This window comes from Gracilinanus agilis, chromosome 3 (assembly GCF_016433145.1).
Source record: "Gracilinanus agilis isolate LMUSP501 chromosome 3, AgileGrace, whole genome shotgun sequence".
NCBI classification, from domain to species: domain Eukaryota; kingdom Metazoa; phylum Chordata; class Mammalia; order Didelphimorphia; family Didelphidae; genus Gracilinanus; species Gracilinanus agilis.
Genome location: NC_058132.1, coordinates 380,508,618 through 380,523,915, shown reverse-complemented (window position 1 = coordinate 380,523,915; position 15,298 = coordinate 380,508,618). Strand labels below are relative to the sequence as shown.

The following is a 15,298-nucleotide window of genomic DNA, read 5'->3' as shown; positions in this document are numbered from 1 at the left end:
GGTTTTTTTTGCTGTTTAAAAAAATTGACAAAATAAAAGTTGTTTCATATATGATTTTCTTTTCTGTTCTTTGTATACTGAAATGTTCATGCCTAATCTTTAAAATTAAAAGTTATTAAATTAAAATTAAAAGATTTTTAATTCTGTATATTTTTATTATTTATATTTAAATTATACATAATTTAAAGAATTTAAGGACAGTCTCTTAAGCAACTTACAAATTATTGATCATGTTATGAAGCATATATGACGATGCAAAGAACAAAAAAGATACTGATTTATCCATAGTGCCCCAAAAAAGAAGATTCATATACAGTATCTTAGTGTATGTGTGTCTATACTTACTAGCATGGCACTGATAGAGTTCATCTTAAGAATAGATGAAATGTCCTATTGAAGAGAATCAGTAAAGGTGGGATAATAAAAAAAATTTTTTTTAATGCTTGGAAAGAAACCAGTCATGAAGCTCCTAGGCATTATTGATAGGAGGTCTGCTTTATACACATAATCATTTCACTACTATCTATATCACTGGTCAAATTCTTTCAAACAGTTTTTATGGGTTACTATATCTAATACAAAAACAATACCAACTCTAAATTGATAGGTTTAAGTGGCAATGCGACATGAAGGAAAATAACTTTGTTGTGAAACATAGGAATATACTATGAACACAAAAACTGCATGGTTGTCAGAAGCAAATTTCTCTCTTCATTATGTCACTCTTTTTTATGTTATCTCTCAGTGACTTGGAGGTCAAAGAACACTGAGCAAATTCAGGTATAGATAAGCCCTCAGGGAAAGGAAGTTAAGGAACCAAGGAACCAATGAGATGGAAAACTGATTCCACAGGCACTGCCCCCGTGGCCCAGGCAAATTAAGAAACTATGGTTGATTCCTGAAATGTAATGTGTGAGAGTTAGTGAGTGGAGAAAACAGCTTATAAGGGGAGACTCAGGAGCCTGTCTGGGTCTTCTGGCTGGAGCATGGAGAGCTGAAGGAACCATTGTTAGCCACAGGCCCATCAAGGCAGCCAATAGATTAGAAAACTAAGTATCTCTCTACCTCCTTCCTACCCCCTTCCTTCTCTTTACTGCTACTACTTTGATTTAATAAAGTTATTAAGTTCCTATCAGCCTCATAATTTTAATTATTACATGGTGAAGTAGAAAGGAACTTACATGAATTGATGCAAAGCATGAAGACAGCAGAGCCAAAATATATAGGCAACTACAACAATGCAAATCAAACGAACACTAAGAGGTAGCCAAACCTTGGATCAAAAACAAGTAGGCATCTTGCTATCAATGTTAAGACAAACATCTTTCCTTTTTGTTAACAATGCAAACCATCACCAATAAGCATCAGTCACAACCAACAAGCAATTAGATGATTCTGCTTAACTATTTCAGGAAATGTACTTTGAAAAGGGGGGGTTGGGCATTATTTCTGTGTTTGTTGGTTTAAGGGTTGATTGTATAAAGACAAAGAAAGTATATTGGACTTGGTATAAGAAAACCTGGGTTTGAGTTCAGGTCCTAATAAATCACCGACATTAAAGTTCCTTTTTGGTAATGAGAATGACAGCAGCTGTACACTTGCCTCAAATAGTGAGAATCGGGGGGGCAGCTGGGTGGCTCAGTGGATTGAGAGAAGGGAGGTCCTAGGTTCAAAGCTAGCCTCAGACACTTCCTAGCCGTTTGACCCTGGGCAAATCACTTAACCCCCACTGCCTAGCCCTTACCACTCTTCTGCCTTGGAACCAATACATACTGAGAAATCAAATGAAATAACAAATGTTAAGGTACATTGTACACCTTGAAGCACTAGCTAGGATCACAGACTTAAAGCTTTAATATCTTCATATGCTACTTTAATCAACATTTTCCAATTTTTTATATTCACTTATAGCACTTATTATTTTCTTTAGCATGGGGAAGATAACACAATAACTATTTCTTGAATGAAATCAAGAGTCCTAAGACTTATTTAGTAAGTTTGAATAACTTAAAGAAATTCATTAAAATTGTATGCCTCCAAGTGGATAGAGTGCCAGGCCTGGAGCCAGGAAGGTCTGGGTTCAAATTTGACCTCAGATACTTCTTAGCTGTGTGACTTTAGGCAAGTCATTTAACTGTTTCCTTTTTTGCCTTTCTGTCTTAAGAGCTAAAAAAAAAAATTCTATGCCTATTTCATGATGCTACTGTGAGTAATGATGGAGATATTTATTCCCCATTATGAAGAGAATAAGATATAGTTTTATTCAAACATTTTTCCAGGAACAATAAAAGCTCATGTGTATGCATAATATTCTAATTCCCTTTTATGGTAATTAGATGACAAGAGGTCCTTGAAGGGCAGCTAGGTAGCAGATAGAGCAGTGGGCTTGGAGACAGGAAGACCTGAGTTCAAATCTGATCTCATACAGACTGAGTGAGCCTGGGCAAGTTACTAACCCTATTTGCCTCAACTTACCTCATCTGTAAAATGACCTAGAAGGATATGGCAAACCACACCAGTATTTGCCAAGAAAACCCCAAATGAGGTCACGAAGAGTCAGATACAAATGAAATGACTGAACAACCAAAAGGTTTTTAAAAGCAATGTATTATTAACTGGTAAAATACTACCCAGCTGAAAAGCCTTTAAACATTGGTCATGGGAATGGAAAGTTATGACTGTCATCCAAAAACAGAAAAGTCTGGAATGGATCATCCACATATTTCTTACAAGGTGAAGGATTTTCTCAAAATACAATAATTCCTGAAAAGCAAAAATTACTTGTAGAGAGCAAAAATGGAGAAGTATCCATACCAATGAAGTACTAGATCCTTGAAGTGTACATTGAAGTATCCTTAAAAAAGACTATAAAGCAACTAGTTAAAATTATTTGGTAATAGATTAAGAATAGATCAGCAAAGGGGGCAGCTGGGTAGCTCAGTAGATTGAGAGTCAGCCCTAGAGACGGGAGGTCCTAGGTTCAAATCCTGCCTCAGACACTTCCCAGCTGTGTGACCCTGGGCAAGTCACTTGACCCCCATTGCCCACCCTTACCACACTTCCACCAAGGAGCCAATACATAGAAGTTAAGGGTTTAAAAAAAAAAAAAAGAATAGATCAGCAAGCCAGTGAAACCAAATAAAAGATATAGATCCAAATCTATTTTAAGAATTTAAAGACAAACCATGTAAAATAAAATAACAGGAAAAAGGAAACATTATTCCATAAATGCTACCAGGAAAATTTGGTGTAAATATGAAGAAAAAGAAACACATTAACTACAGCTGGATTAAGAATTTATACTTAAAAGACAAACCACTTAAGGAGTAATAATGTATAAAATCCAATTTTATGGGGAGATAATTTCTTGACTACTGAAACAAGAGAAGTAATTACCTGCAAAAGTAGCACAGTTAATACTGGATAAACCTAAAACATTTCTGTACAAAAAAACTTTAAAAATAGGAATACACATGTATTCACAATTAAAATTAGAGATGGTTTTGATCCTCAAAATATATAGGCAATTAAATGATATATAATCTCCAAAAGACAAAATGATCACATAAAAAGAAATACAAATACTAAATAACTATGGAAATGGTTCTAACAATAATAACTAAAAACAAGCATATTAAAAGTACCATCCTATCCACTAAAATAAAAAGTGAAAAGGCACAATATGAATGAAGTTGAAGAAGCAAAGAGATTTTTACACTGCTGTTGATATTAAACTGATTTAAAAAAACTTTTGGAAATATATCCTGCTAATGAGTAAGAAGAGTAATAAAAATAATCAAATTCTTTGACTCAGTAATATGCCACTTTGGGAATGACATCCTAAGATAATAAAATGAAAAACTGTAAAGATGTTTTCATATCAACTGTATACAAAAAACTATAAATCTTAAATGCTCAGCTGTGGAAAACTTTGTTATGGACATGTGTATGCTAATTCAACTATTTGACTCTGTGAGTGAATCAATCAATCAACATTTATTAAGCACCTACTATGTGCCAGACACATGCTAAGTGATAAATGAAGACTATTCAGATATAGGGGAAAACCCATAAATAGAAATGAAAACAAAGAACTGAAAATTAAATCATACCTTGATGATGAACTTTATAATACTACCTCTAAATAAACACTGCGATTAGAATAGTGAGCTGTTTTCTACTTTATGTGGCTGTTGTTTTGACATTTCTGGTTTTTTTTTTTATTTTTAGAATTGAACATACACCTACAGTTTTAGTTAAATTCTTCAGCCATGTTCAATTAGAAATCAGTTAGATCATGGAAACCTTTAAGCAGTGTAGTTTATTAAAATAATTTCCCAATCTTGGAGCTATTGTTTTCAGAAGATTTTAATTTTCAAGACTGTATGAAGATCATGGACAGCTCTGTCAGTTTAACATTGATATACTGAAAATAAACCTTAAGGGGCATGCATCTAGGTGGCTCACTGGATAAAGAGCCAAGCCTAGAGACTGGAGGTCCTAGGTTCAAATTTGAACTCGCTCTCTAGCTATATGATCCTGCACCCAATTGCCTACCTTCTGCCTTTAATACTTAGTATTGATTCTAAGATGGAAGGTAAAGGTTGTTTTTTTGTTTTAAGAAAAGAAAGAAGCTTAAGCCTGAGGTACCAAATTGTAACAGAAAAAGCCAACAGTCTACAAACCAATATAAAAAGTATTTGCCATTACTTCCACTACTGATATAATACACTATACATAATGTACATAGTAACAAAGTAAGCAGCAAAACCAGAAAAGAAGCATCATCTAGAAGCTTTTTTTGAAGTGTAATATCCACATGGAAACAGAGTCTTAATTAACCATTTCAACCTTCCATGTAACTGGAAAAATTAGAAGCTACTAGCTATTTCATCAGGTATAGCATCAAAACTGGCTGATTTCAGAAAAGATATTCTAGAATACATACACATAACAATTATTTTTTAGGGAAGACTGTAAGAATGACTGAAAAAGACAGAAAATAAAACCATGCTTTTTCCATGGACAGTGTTGGTAATCAGCACTCTGCTAACCTTCCCGTCCAAGGATCCGTGGGCCACTTTCTTCAAGAGCTCCTTGAAAAGATGGGGATTAATTGATATTAGGCTATATGCTATTAAAAATGCTGACTCCAAGTATTGTACTCTCTGGAAAACTAGGCTTGGGTTGTTTTGTTTTGTTTTTGTTTTCCTTTGAGAAGAGGAAGAAGGCATCCAGAACTAGCCAAGAACAATAAGAGAACTCCTTTCTCAACTAGGCTTCTCTGTTATTCTTTTTTCTTGAGTATTTGCTATATTCTTAATGTCCTCTGATCCCTCTCACCTAGGGAATTAGTGCCAATTTAATCTTCCAAATACAGATATGATCATGGCATTATGCTGATCAAAATTATTCCAAGATTCTCTAAGTTGCTGGCCAAAAAGAATACAATCTCTGGTCATTAAAATCCTGGTTCCAAACCATCTTTCCAGCCTTATTTCCAATTCTCTCCTTCATTTATTCTATGGTCAACCAAACTAGACTACTCACTGTTCCCTGATCATGTCCCTCATTTTCCTACTTCTATTCCTTTGTTCACATCCAACTCTCCTTGGAATTTCCACCTCCTCCATTTCTACCTACTGAAATTCTATCCCTTCTTGAAGGACTAACTCAAATTACCCTTCGTTCCTCCACAAAGCTTTCTCTTAACCTCCCCAGTTAGAAATGACTTTGTGCTTAGAACTCTTATAGAACTTTATTTATACCTTTTATAAAAATCAAGTGTATTTTTTGGTATCATCATTATTTTCCTATCTCCTCTCTCCTATAAGTTCTTAAAGGTGGGAACTATATTTTATCAATCTTTGCATTTTCCTTGGCATCTAACAATACTTTGCACAGAAAAAGTACAATAAATGTTTGCAAAATTACATTGTACATATAACCCTCAAATGTTACAGATTTACTATACATTATATTATTTAACAATGCTTTGTTGAATATTCACACAAGACTTTGGAGAAGCAAATTGCTCGTAATTGTTTTCTTATGGAAATCCATTCTAAAACCACTAAGATTTTTCACATTATGATTAGATCCATGATGCAGCCAATCTTATATTCTAACTTCTGACAGCAGGCCTAAGAAATATTTTGTTCTAGGGCATGGCTCCATGTTAAGCTGAAAAGATAGGAAAGTAACAAAACACCCTAGCTTCCTTTAATAACCAATTATAGTCAGTCATTCAATTTGTCCAAACCCTTTTGAAGATGCTTATATTTATCTATGTACTCACCTCTTATCTGCTGTATTTCCTTTTTTATTCCACTGGAAACTTAAGGCATTGCCCTCCTAATTATGGTTTATCAAGATTAGATGGTCCATCTTCAACCCACCCTTTATGATTTAAGGAATCAATTAAATTCCCATTCGACATCTTTCTAAGCTGAAAAGTGCTAATCTTTCTTCATATGGAAACAATCCCTATCAGAAGTCCCTTAAGCACTTGAATTTTCTTAAGGTCCTAACTTAATAGGAACCAACTAAAACACAAATACAGGTAGGTTTATGAGATTTACTTTAATTTCATAGAAATTTCATGTAAAGTAAATATCATCCCTGATATTTAGAAAAGACATCTTTCAAAATATATCTTTGACAATAAAGCTTTACCCCAAAACTTACAGGAAATCATAAGGTAATCCTCACAGTTGCTTTTATCATCATCTTGTTGTTCCACAGGGATTCCATTGGCATCTATAACAGCTTCTGAGGCACAGTCTGCTACCAATACTTCTTCTGAAACTACATCAGTTGTCAGAGGATCTGTGACAATTTCTGCTTCTACAACATTGTCATGAACAACATGTTCCACATGTCCAACATCGGGTACATGCATAGAGTCACTTGTCAATACATGTTCTGGTATAGACATAGTTGCTGTAGTAATATCAGAGGCTAAAACATCATCGGGAACAGTGCAATGTGCTAAAGAGACTTCTTCAGTTACATCTGTGTCCAGCACTTGCTCAGGAATAATGACTGTTTCAGATACATCTGCTTCTTCCATGATATCTGGGCACTGAACATCCTCTATAACAACGTCCTCAATAACATCTTGGATTACTACAGAGTCTGGGTCATCAGGGACAAAGTTATGCACAGTTATGTCTGAATCCACCACATCTGAAACAAAAACAGTTTCTTGCACTTCCACAACAATTTGATCACCATCCATGTGTGTAGCATCAGCTCCTTAAAAAAATAAAAACAAAAATGAACAACTTGCAGGCATACAAGCCTATTTCAAATGATAGATTACTTTAAAAAAAATTTCCACGGGGAACATACTGACTTCAAAGTTGTCTCTTTTACTGAATTAGACTAAAGCAATAAATGTGTGATTTACTTCCACTTTGGGGAGGAGGTTAGGGAATACAATCTTATAATACAAGGATCACTTTTTGACCTGTCACAAGTCAAACAATATTTTTTATTTTAAAAATTTTTACTTTCATTTCCAAATTCTTTCTCACCTATCTCCTCCCTCTTTCACCCACTGAGAAGAAATATGATATCTATTATACATCTGAAGTCATGCAAAACATATTCAAATAATATCTGGAAAAACATTCTAGAGAAACCAATGACCAGAGGCAATCAAGAGAATATATTCATAGAAAATATACTTCCAGAAACAAAGATAATAAAAAGTTTTAACAGCATTAAAACTGATGTCATCTAAATATTTACAAAAGACTATAAAATTAAAAAATCAGAGGTACCAAGAAAAATTACCTGCAAAATACACTGACTCTTTCCTTCACCATACATTAATTTCCCCCTTTTCCTCACAAAATATTCACCCTCTTCTGATTTCACCTTTCTACTCTTTTCATCAGAATGCTCTTCCCCTCAACCCCTCAAATTTTTTCCCTACTGTTCTAACAACAATCTTATCTATAGAGTTATGTATGGTCATAAATAATATGCATTTAAATAGAAAAAAGGACATCTTGAATTATGGCATAATAACCATGGCATATTTAAGTTCAGCATAAGTGAGAAGTAGAAGAAATAAGTAAAGCCTTTTTATTTTTTTATTTTTTAATAGGCAATAGGGGTTAGGTGACTTGCTCAAGGTCACACATCTGGAAAGTATCTGAGGCCACATTTGAACCCAGGACCTCCCATCTCTAGGTCTGGCTCTCAATCCACTGAGCTACCCAGCTGCCCCCAATAAAGCCTTTTTAAAAGGAAAGTATGCTTTGGAAGAAATAAGGAACAAGAAGAAAAATATTCTTTCATAATTAAGGATCAGGATAAGAGAAGCTAAAATTTTAAGATGGAAAAAAACCAAGAATATGGGCTCATTTTCTATTCTAACACTCATTCTTACCCCAAAACGTAAAAGTGACCAATCCTATGTCATACACAAATTAACTACGTGATCTAGAAATAGAAGTTATATTTTTTGACTCTCATCCCCAAAGTTCTTGTCATTACGAGAAAAATAATTTTAGTTTCTTAACTGAAAGATCACTCCTTAAATATCTTACTACTTTTTGCTACTCTTCCATCAACTTTGCAGGTACATAAAATTAATCACTACGTCAATACTGAGGGACAGAAATTCATTAATTTCTTCAACATATTGTTCATTCTGAAAAGGTTAAAAAAATCCACAATTCTTAACTCTCAAAAATTATTTAAAATGAGCTAAAACAATAACTCTATTATCATGAAATCTGGGAGGTATTTTAAGGTCTCCAGAATTTCTTTTGTAAAATACTTTTAACAATTTTTATTCATTTTTCCTTACACTACCTATAATAGTTTAACCCAGTATCATCATTATGCTTTTAAATACTTATTATTTACATGTTAAGGTACAGTTTTTAAAATTTAAAATCACTGGACCTATACCAGGAGACCTGTGTTTGTTTTTGTGCTAGGTTCTGCCATCCAACTGGATTAAATGAACACAATCTTTCTCACCATGTTTCTTCGTTTATAAAATGGGGATAATAGCTTCTATGCCTAAATGGCATGGTTTGAGGTATCAAATAAGAAAGAGATTGAGAATGGGAGAGATCTCTGATTTCATTGATATAAGATTCTCCCAGGAATCCCCAGTGCAACTCAACACCTCTGCAACTTGGTCTTAAAAAGTCACCTAGAGGGGTGCCACTGGGTAAGATTCAGTGGATTGAGAGCCAGACTGAGAGAAAGGATATCCTAGGTTCAAATCTGGCCTCAGATACTTCCCACCCATGTGACCCTGAGCAAAATCACTTAACCCCCAATGCCTAGCCCTTACTCTTCTTTTGCCTTAGAACAGTATTGATTCTAAGATGAAAAGTAAGAGTTAAAAAAAAAAAAAAAGGTTTTTTAAGTCATCCAGAGGTGCGACTAGGTAAGCACAGTGGATAGAGCACCAGGCTTGCAGTCAGGAGGACCTAGGTTCAAATCTGACCTCAGACACTTTCTAGCTATGAGATCCTGAAAGCACGTCACAATCCCATTTGGCAAAGACTTGCTACTCTTCTGTCTTAGAATTGATAGGAAGACAGAAGGTAAGAGCTTAAAAAAAATAAGTTGACTAGAACATTCACCAAGAGATTAAAAAACTTATTAAAGGACACAAATGTGTCAGAAGCAGGACTTGAACCCTAGTCTTCCTGGCTTTGAGGCCAATGCTCTATCCACTATTCTATGTTGCCTCTCAAATGAGATAATACAGTGAAGTCCTAAACAACTAATAGTGATATTGCTATTCTTTATTATAATTTTTTATACACCAAATATATATGTATTTACACATCAAAATTTAGATATCCCCAAATTGAGTAATTTACTCAAAAGCCAGACAAATGCCTTTAAGTGTTTAGAAATTTGACAGACCCTGAATGTCTATCCCATTCTCTGAACAACATGGACCTCTTGTACTATTCCTATTAATTTCTCTAAAGAAATTATTATAATTTAAAAGATAAAATTTAACCACCTTTACATATTGCAATAAAGTGGGCGAGAAAATGTAGTTATTATCTCATTTAACAATATTCTCAAGTTGGATTATGCAGAATTAATATAAAGGAATTTACAAGTAATATAAACTTGTCAGATTACAAAACTGGCAAGGAGGCAAGACAGAGTTGTGATGAGAAGCTTTTAAATATTTGGACATCTGCTAAAGGATTCCTGCCAAAAGCTATGCATCTATAAATTTTTTTTATTTATTTTACTATAATTTCATATTTCAGAAGTTAGAGTGTCTAGGGAAAATGATATTCTGAACCTAATTCTGAATAATAGGTAAGAACTAATAAACAAAAAGAGTAACCTTCAGAGAAAATGATTACATCATTTTAGAGCTTGTGAAAGCTGGGGGAAAGAATGATGGTATAATTTAGTATGTACCCTAGAATTTTGGAGACTATAACTGAGAAAAAAAATAAGTTATGATTGATAGTAACACCTAAAACAAAAAGACTATGGAAAAATGGAAAGAGTATTGATTCCAGACTCCATTCAAATCCTGCCTCTGATATTGCCTGTGCAACATGTCACTTAAATTCTCTGGACCTCAGTTTCCTTAATTATAAAAAAGAGAGCTAGACTAGATGACCTCTTAAAATTCCTTCCAGCTATAGATCTATGATCCTATAATCAAGAGGTGAAAAGACTTTAAGAATTGTATTGAAAAAAAATTTTTCAAAGAGGAAACTAAAATACTAATATGGCTACATAGAGAATTTTCTAATGATCCCAGATTTTTAAAAGACATTTGTGAAATATAGTTTGGACTTAGAAAATGAAAGAGGCCAAAGGTTTTTATAATGATATCTTTTATCTCACACTGTATATGTCATTAATATTTTCTTCTGGATCAGCTTTCTGATTAAATAGAGCAAAGATTAAAAAAATCTATCAAATTAGAACATTCTAAAGATGAGAAGTCACTTCAACTTCACCAATTCAAATTATCTATCAATGATGAAAAACTCAAACTGGAAAGACAAATTATAATGAGCTCAAATATCACTAAAAAAAGTTAGCCAATATAAAACCAACAAAAGGAGGCCAAAGGAGCTTAGAAATTATAATAACAAGTAAACACCTGATCCTCTTGCCAAATAGAGAATTAAAAGCCAAGGGCAACACTGATTTACACTATAAATCCATTTAGAAAGCAAAATGGAAAAGGATGGCAAAAGATTACAAACAATAAAATCGAATAAAAGAACAAAAAGTAATGGAAACAAAATCAAGTCAAAAAAAAGTCTGGGGGCAGCTAGGTGGCTCAGTGGATAGAGTCAGGCCTGGATTTGGGAGGATATGGCTTCAAATCTGGCCTCAGATACATTCTAGCTATATCACCCCGGGCAAGTCACTTAAATCCAATTGCCTACCCCTTATCACTTTTCTGCTCTGGAACCAATACCTAATATTGATTCTAAGACAGAAGGGATAGGTTAAAAAAATTTAAAAAAGTCTAACATGTGACCCAAAGGAGCCACATCATCCCAAGAGCAAAGTGATATAAACTTGAACAAATTTACCAACATTTTTATAACAAGCTATTTTCCTCAATATTGATAAACCATCACATCTGGACTTTAAAACCTATATCCAGTGTAATTCAAAGAATTAGAAATGGTATGTAAGAGGATGAAGTCAGGAAGAAAAGATGAAGAGAAACAAATATAGAAATTCATGCTGGAGGCAACACCATGTAGGCAATGATAGGGAACATTCGGGAGACTATATTCCCCAAAAGAGGGAACAAACAACTTCACAAGATATCTCTAGCAGAAAAAACAGCGAAAGAATTGAGGGTGGGAAGGATTCATGGACACTATTAATAAATACTTAGGGAACACCAATAACTACCAACCCGTATGTCCACTTTCTCAACTTTATGCAAATTATGCAAATTAATCTACATAAGCTTTTGCCAACTATCCTCTATAGCTAACTAAGGTTAAGATATTACAAGATACCATGGGGGTGTCTTTACTGATTACATAAAAGCAATTCAGTAAAAGTCTTAAAAGAATCTCTTCCTACATTAAGATCATATAAAATTATTGTTAAGTGCAAACATAGTATAACTATTCAGCAGCCTTAATATTAACACCAAGCAAGGCATAGAACCAAGAAATATATGCACACCAATGGGGGTTCACCACTAACCCAGTAAGCCAGGTCCAAATGAAAGAGGAGTAGTGAAATTTTTTCCAAATGTCTCTCTTTTGTGGATGATAATGAGCTGATTTCATCAGGCATCTGAACATTACAGGATCTTCTAAAATAGATTCATGATTATTCAAGAGAAATCAGGCTACTAACCTATAGACAAACACTAAATGGGGGAAAAAATACCTTTTGCCCAGATTACAAAATAAGATTGGAAGACCATAGGTTGTGTGTATATGTATATGTGTATGTGTATCTGTATGTGCATGTGATGTATATGACTATATTTATGTACATACTATCTGTATATACATAAAATGAGAAAATATATTTATATACACAGACATATAATAATAATTAACATTTATACAGCACGTACTATTTGCTAGGTACTGAACTTAGTACTTTACAATGATCTTATTAGATCCTTAGAATGATGGTATAAGGTAGGTGCTGTTATTATACTCATTTTACAGATGAATAAACTGAGGCAAACAAGTGGCTTGCCCATGGTCACTAGTAAACTAGTAAGTGTCTGAGACTGGATTTGAACTCAGATCTTCTTGATTTCAGGCCCAGCATTCTATCCATGCTACCATCTAAATGCTTTGCATAAGTTCACATATGTATATTTAAAATCTAGAACTGGCACTACAGATAAGATGATGAGTTGTGTTCGAAAGTGGGGGAAAAGAATACAATAAGCTAGATTATTCTGATATCACTGATGAGGGTGGTTCCTTCCTACAAGAAAGACTGAAAACCATCCAAACTTGGGATTCTTTTCCATGTCTTCCCATAAGTGCATCACAGATTGACCCAATATAATAACCACCTTCCACAAATTCTCATGACATCCTGAGCATGCAGATTTGTCTCAGATAATCCTCTGTTCTTGCCTCAAAACTAGCTCGCCATCTTTTTTGGAGAAAGTTATCTTTCATGACATCCATAACATCACTTCTTCATAATTACTTGTTTGTAATACATTCTCCTCTTGATTTTCCTTTGGGCGATCCTTAACTTCAGTTCTCTGGAGACTATCATATCCCATAACTTACAACTATGCAATTTCATCAAAACAATGCTAATATAATAATGATGAGCCTTTGTTTCAGAGAAGTTTGTGTCCATTAAAAGAATTTTGCAATTTCCCAAAGTCAAGCCAGTTTATTTGCCTCCTGTTTAAAAGGATGATCACCAACTCATTGGCCATTTGTAGCATCTGTCCAAAGACTACACTAGTGGACAAAGGCTAAACATTGTCCATCCAACTACATACAGTCTAGACCTTTGACTCCTGTCAGATAAGAATGTTCTTATCATTTTAAAATAAAGTTTTATTGTATTTAAAAATGTAATGTAAAAACCATTTATAGTTTATAGGCCTTACAAAAGCAGGCCAAGGCCCTCTGTAACAGTATGCCCCCTTGGCTAGATAATAGGCATTCTTCATCTACTTTTTCTTGTATGAGTGGTTTAAATTCTTTTGAATTATCATGAATTTAATTTAGGAAACTATGCAATGTTCTAGGGCTTAATGTAATTACTTTAATCTTCAATCTAGCACAACCATCTTTTAAACATAAATTTTCTTCTAGCAATGCTGCCTAGTTACAAATATGTGAATATCACAACCTCCAAGGAATTGAAGTTGCAGGTTCCCCAAAGAGCAATAGATACACATGGCAAGAAATGTTATAAGGTATATCATAAAGAGATTACACAAATAGGAAATGGCATAAGATATCACATCAAGTAAATGTATAAGCAGAAAAGCTAGTGAGCCAGTTACATGTTGAAAGCAAAGAGTAACAAATGGACAACTCAAGTACACCATTAGGAACCACAAAAAACAAAAAGACTGAAAGGAAGGCCCCTAGGAGTTTGAAAGAATCCTAAGGAGATGTATAAAAAATGTGGCCCAGAATCTAATGGAAATAATATCCATACTAATAAGATTTCAGATTCATTGAAATATTAAAGTTTACGTTCAAACTATGGAAATCAGGAACAAGAATGACAAGCTTCTTGAAGAATAGTGTCAAGAAGACTAGAGTCCTAAATGAGTTTGTGAAAAATTCTGATTACAAAACACCTTTATAGTTACATAGAAATAAAGAAAAGGAATAAAGAAGGTCTAATATTTGGAATCAACATAATAAAGTTAACAGATGACAGAGAAAACTGAACTATCCAATTATTTGTTTTTTACATACAGAAAATTATTTCAGAGTAAGTGGAATATAATAAAAGGGATCATGATGAAATTAAAATCCAATTTAAATGAGGAAGTAAAAAACCACATAGCTGCTCTAATTAAATGAGTTATAATCACTTTGAAATGGAGAATTCCTAGGTAGCTCAAAAAATATGACTGCTAAATCACTATTTTATCTTTGAAGAACCATGGAGTACTTAGAAGAGGTGTCAGGCCTAGAGACTAACAAATATTTCAATTTACAGAAAATGAGAGAATGTAAATTTTTTTGACTCCAGACCAGAGCTTAATGCTAATGATCACCAAAATTCTAGAACCAATTACAAAATATAGCACTTGTAAGGGATATTGGTGGCCATTAGGAACCACAAGAAATGACAAATTAAGTGATGTCACTCTAAACCTCTTTCCTCTTTTTACAGTGTTATTAGGCAGGTATATTGAGATAAACACTGTACATCCAGATCACAGAAAGGCATATCAACTAAGGCCAGGAGGTAGTGATGTTGTCTGGATCACAAAATTAAGTGTGTTCATAACCCACTTAACACAACTGGATCAATAAGTACTAATGAATTTTTATCAACTTGGACTGAAAACTTGGGGCTAAAAAAAAAAATCAACTATTAAGGGTCCAATCTTCTAGTGTTATATATGTTCCAGAAATAGCACAAAAGACATCATATTGTTGGACATATGTGAGAAATGACCAGTCATGTACCAAAAATGAGAAAAAAGTTGAAAACTCCAAATATAATACTAGTATTATAAACACATCTGGGGGGCAGCTGGGTGGGCTCAGTGCATTAAGAGCTAGGCCTAGACTCGGAAGGTCCTGGGTTCAAAACTGGCCTCAGACACTTCCTAGCTGTG

At 33.9% G+C, this 15,298-nt stretch overlaps 1 protein-coding gene across 1 annotated transcript in view; it reads right to left on the bottom strand.

Moving 5' to 3' along the window:
• ZFX (zinc finger protein X-linked) overlaps positions 1–15,298 on the bottom strand; it is a 60,544-nt gene that overhangs the window by 33,532 nt on the left and 11,714 nt on the right. The window contains exon 3 of the mRNA XM_044670150.1: positions 6,688–7,257. Within this exon, the coding sequence (XP_044526085.1) occupies positions 6,688–7,257 (570 nt within the window). The remainder of the gene's footprint in view (positions 1–6,687; positions 7,258–15,298) is intronic.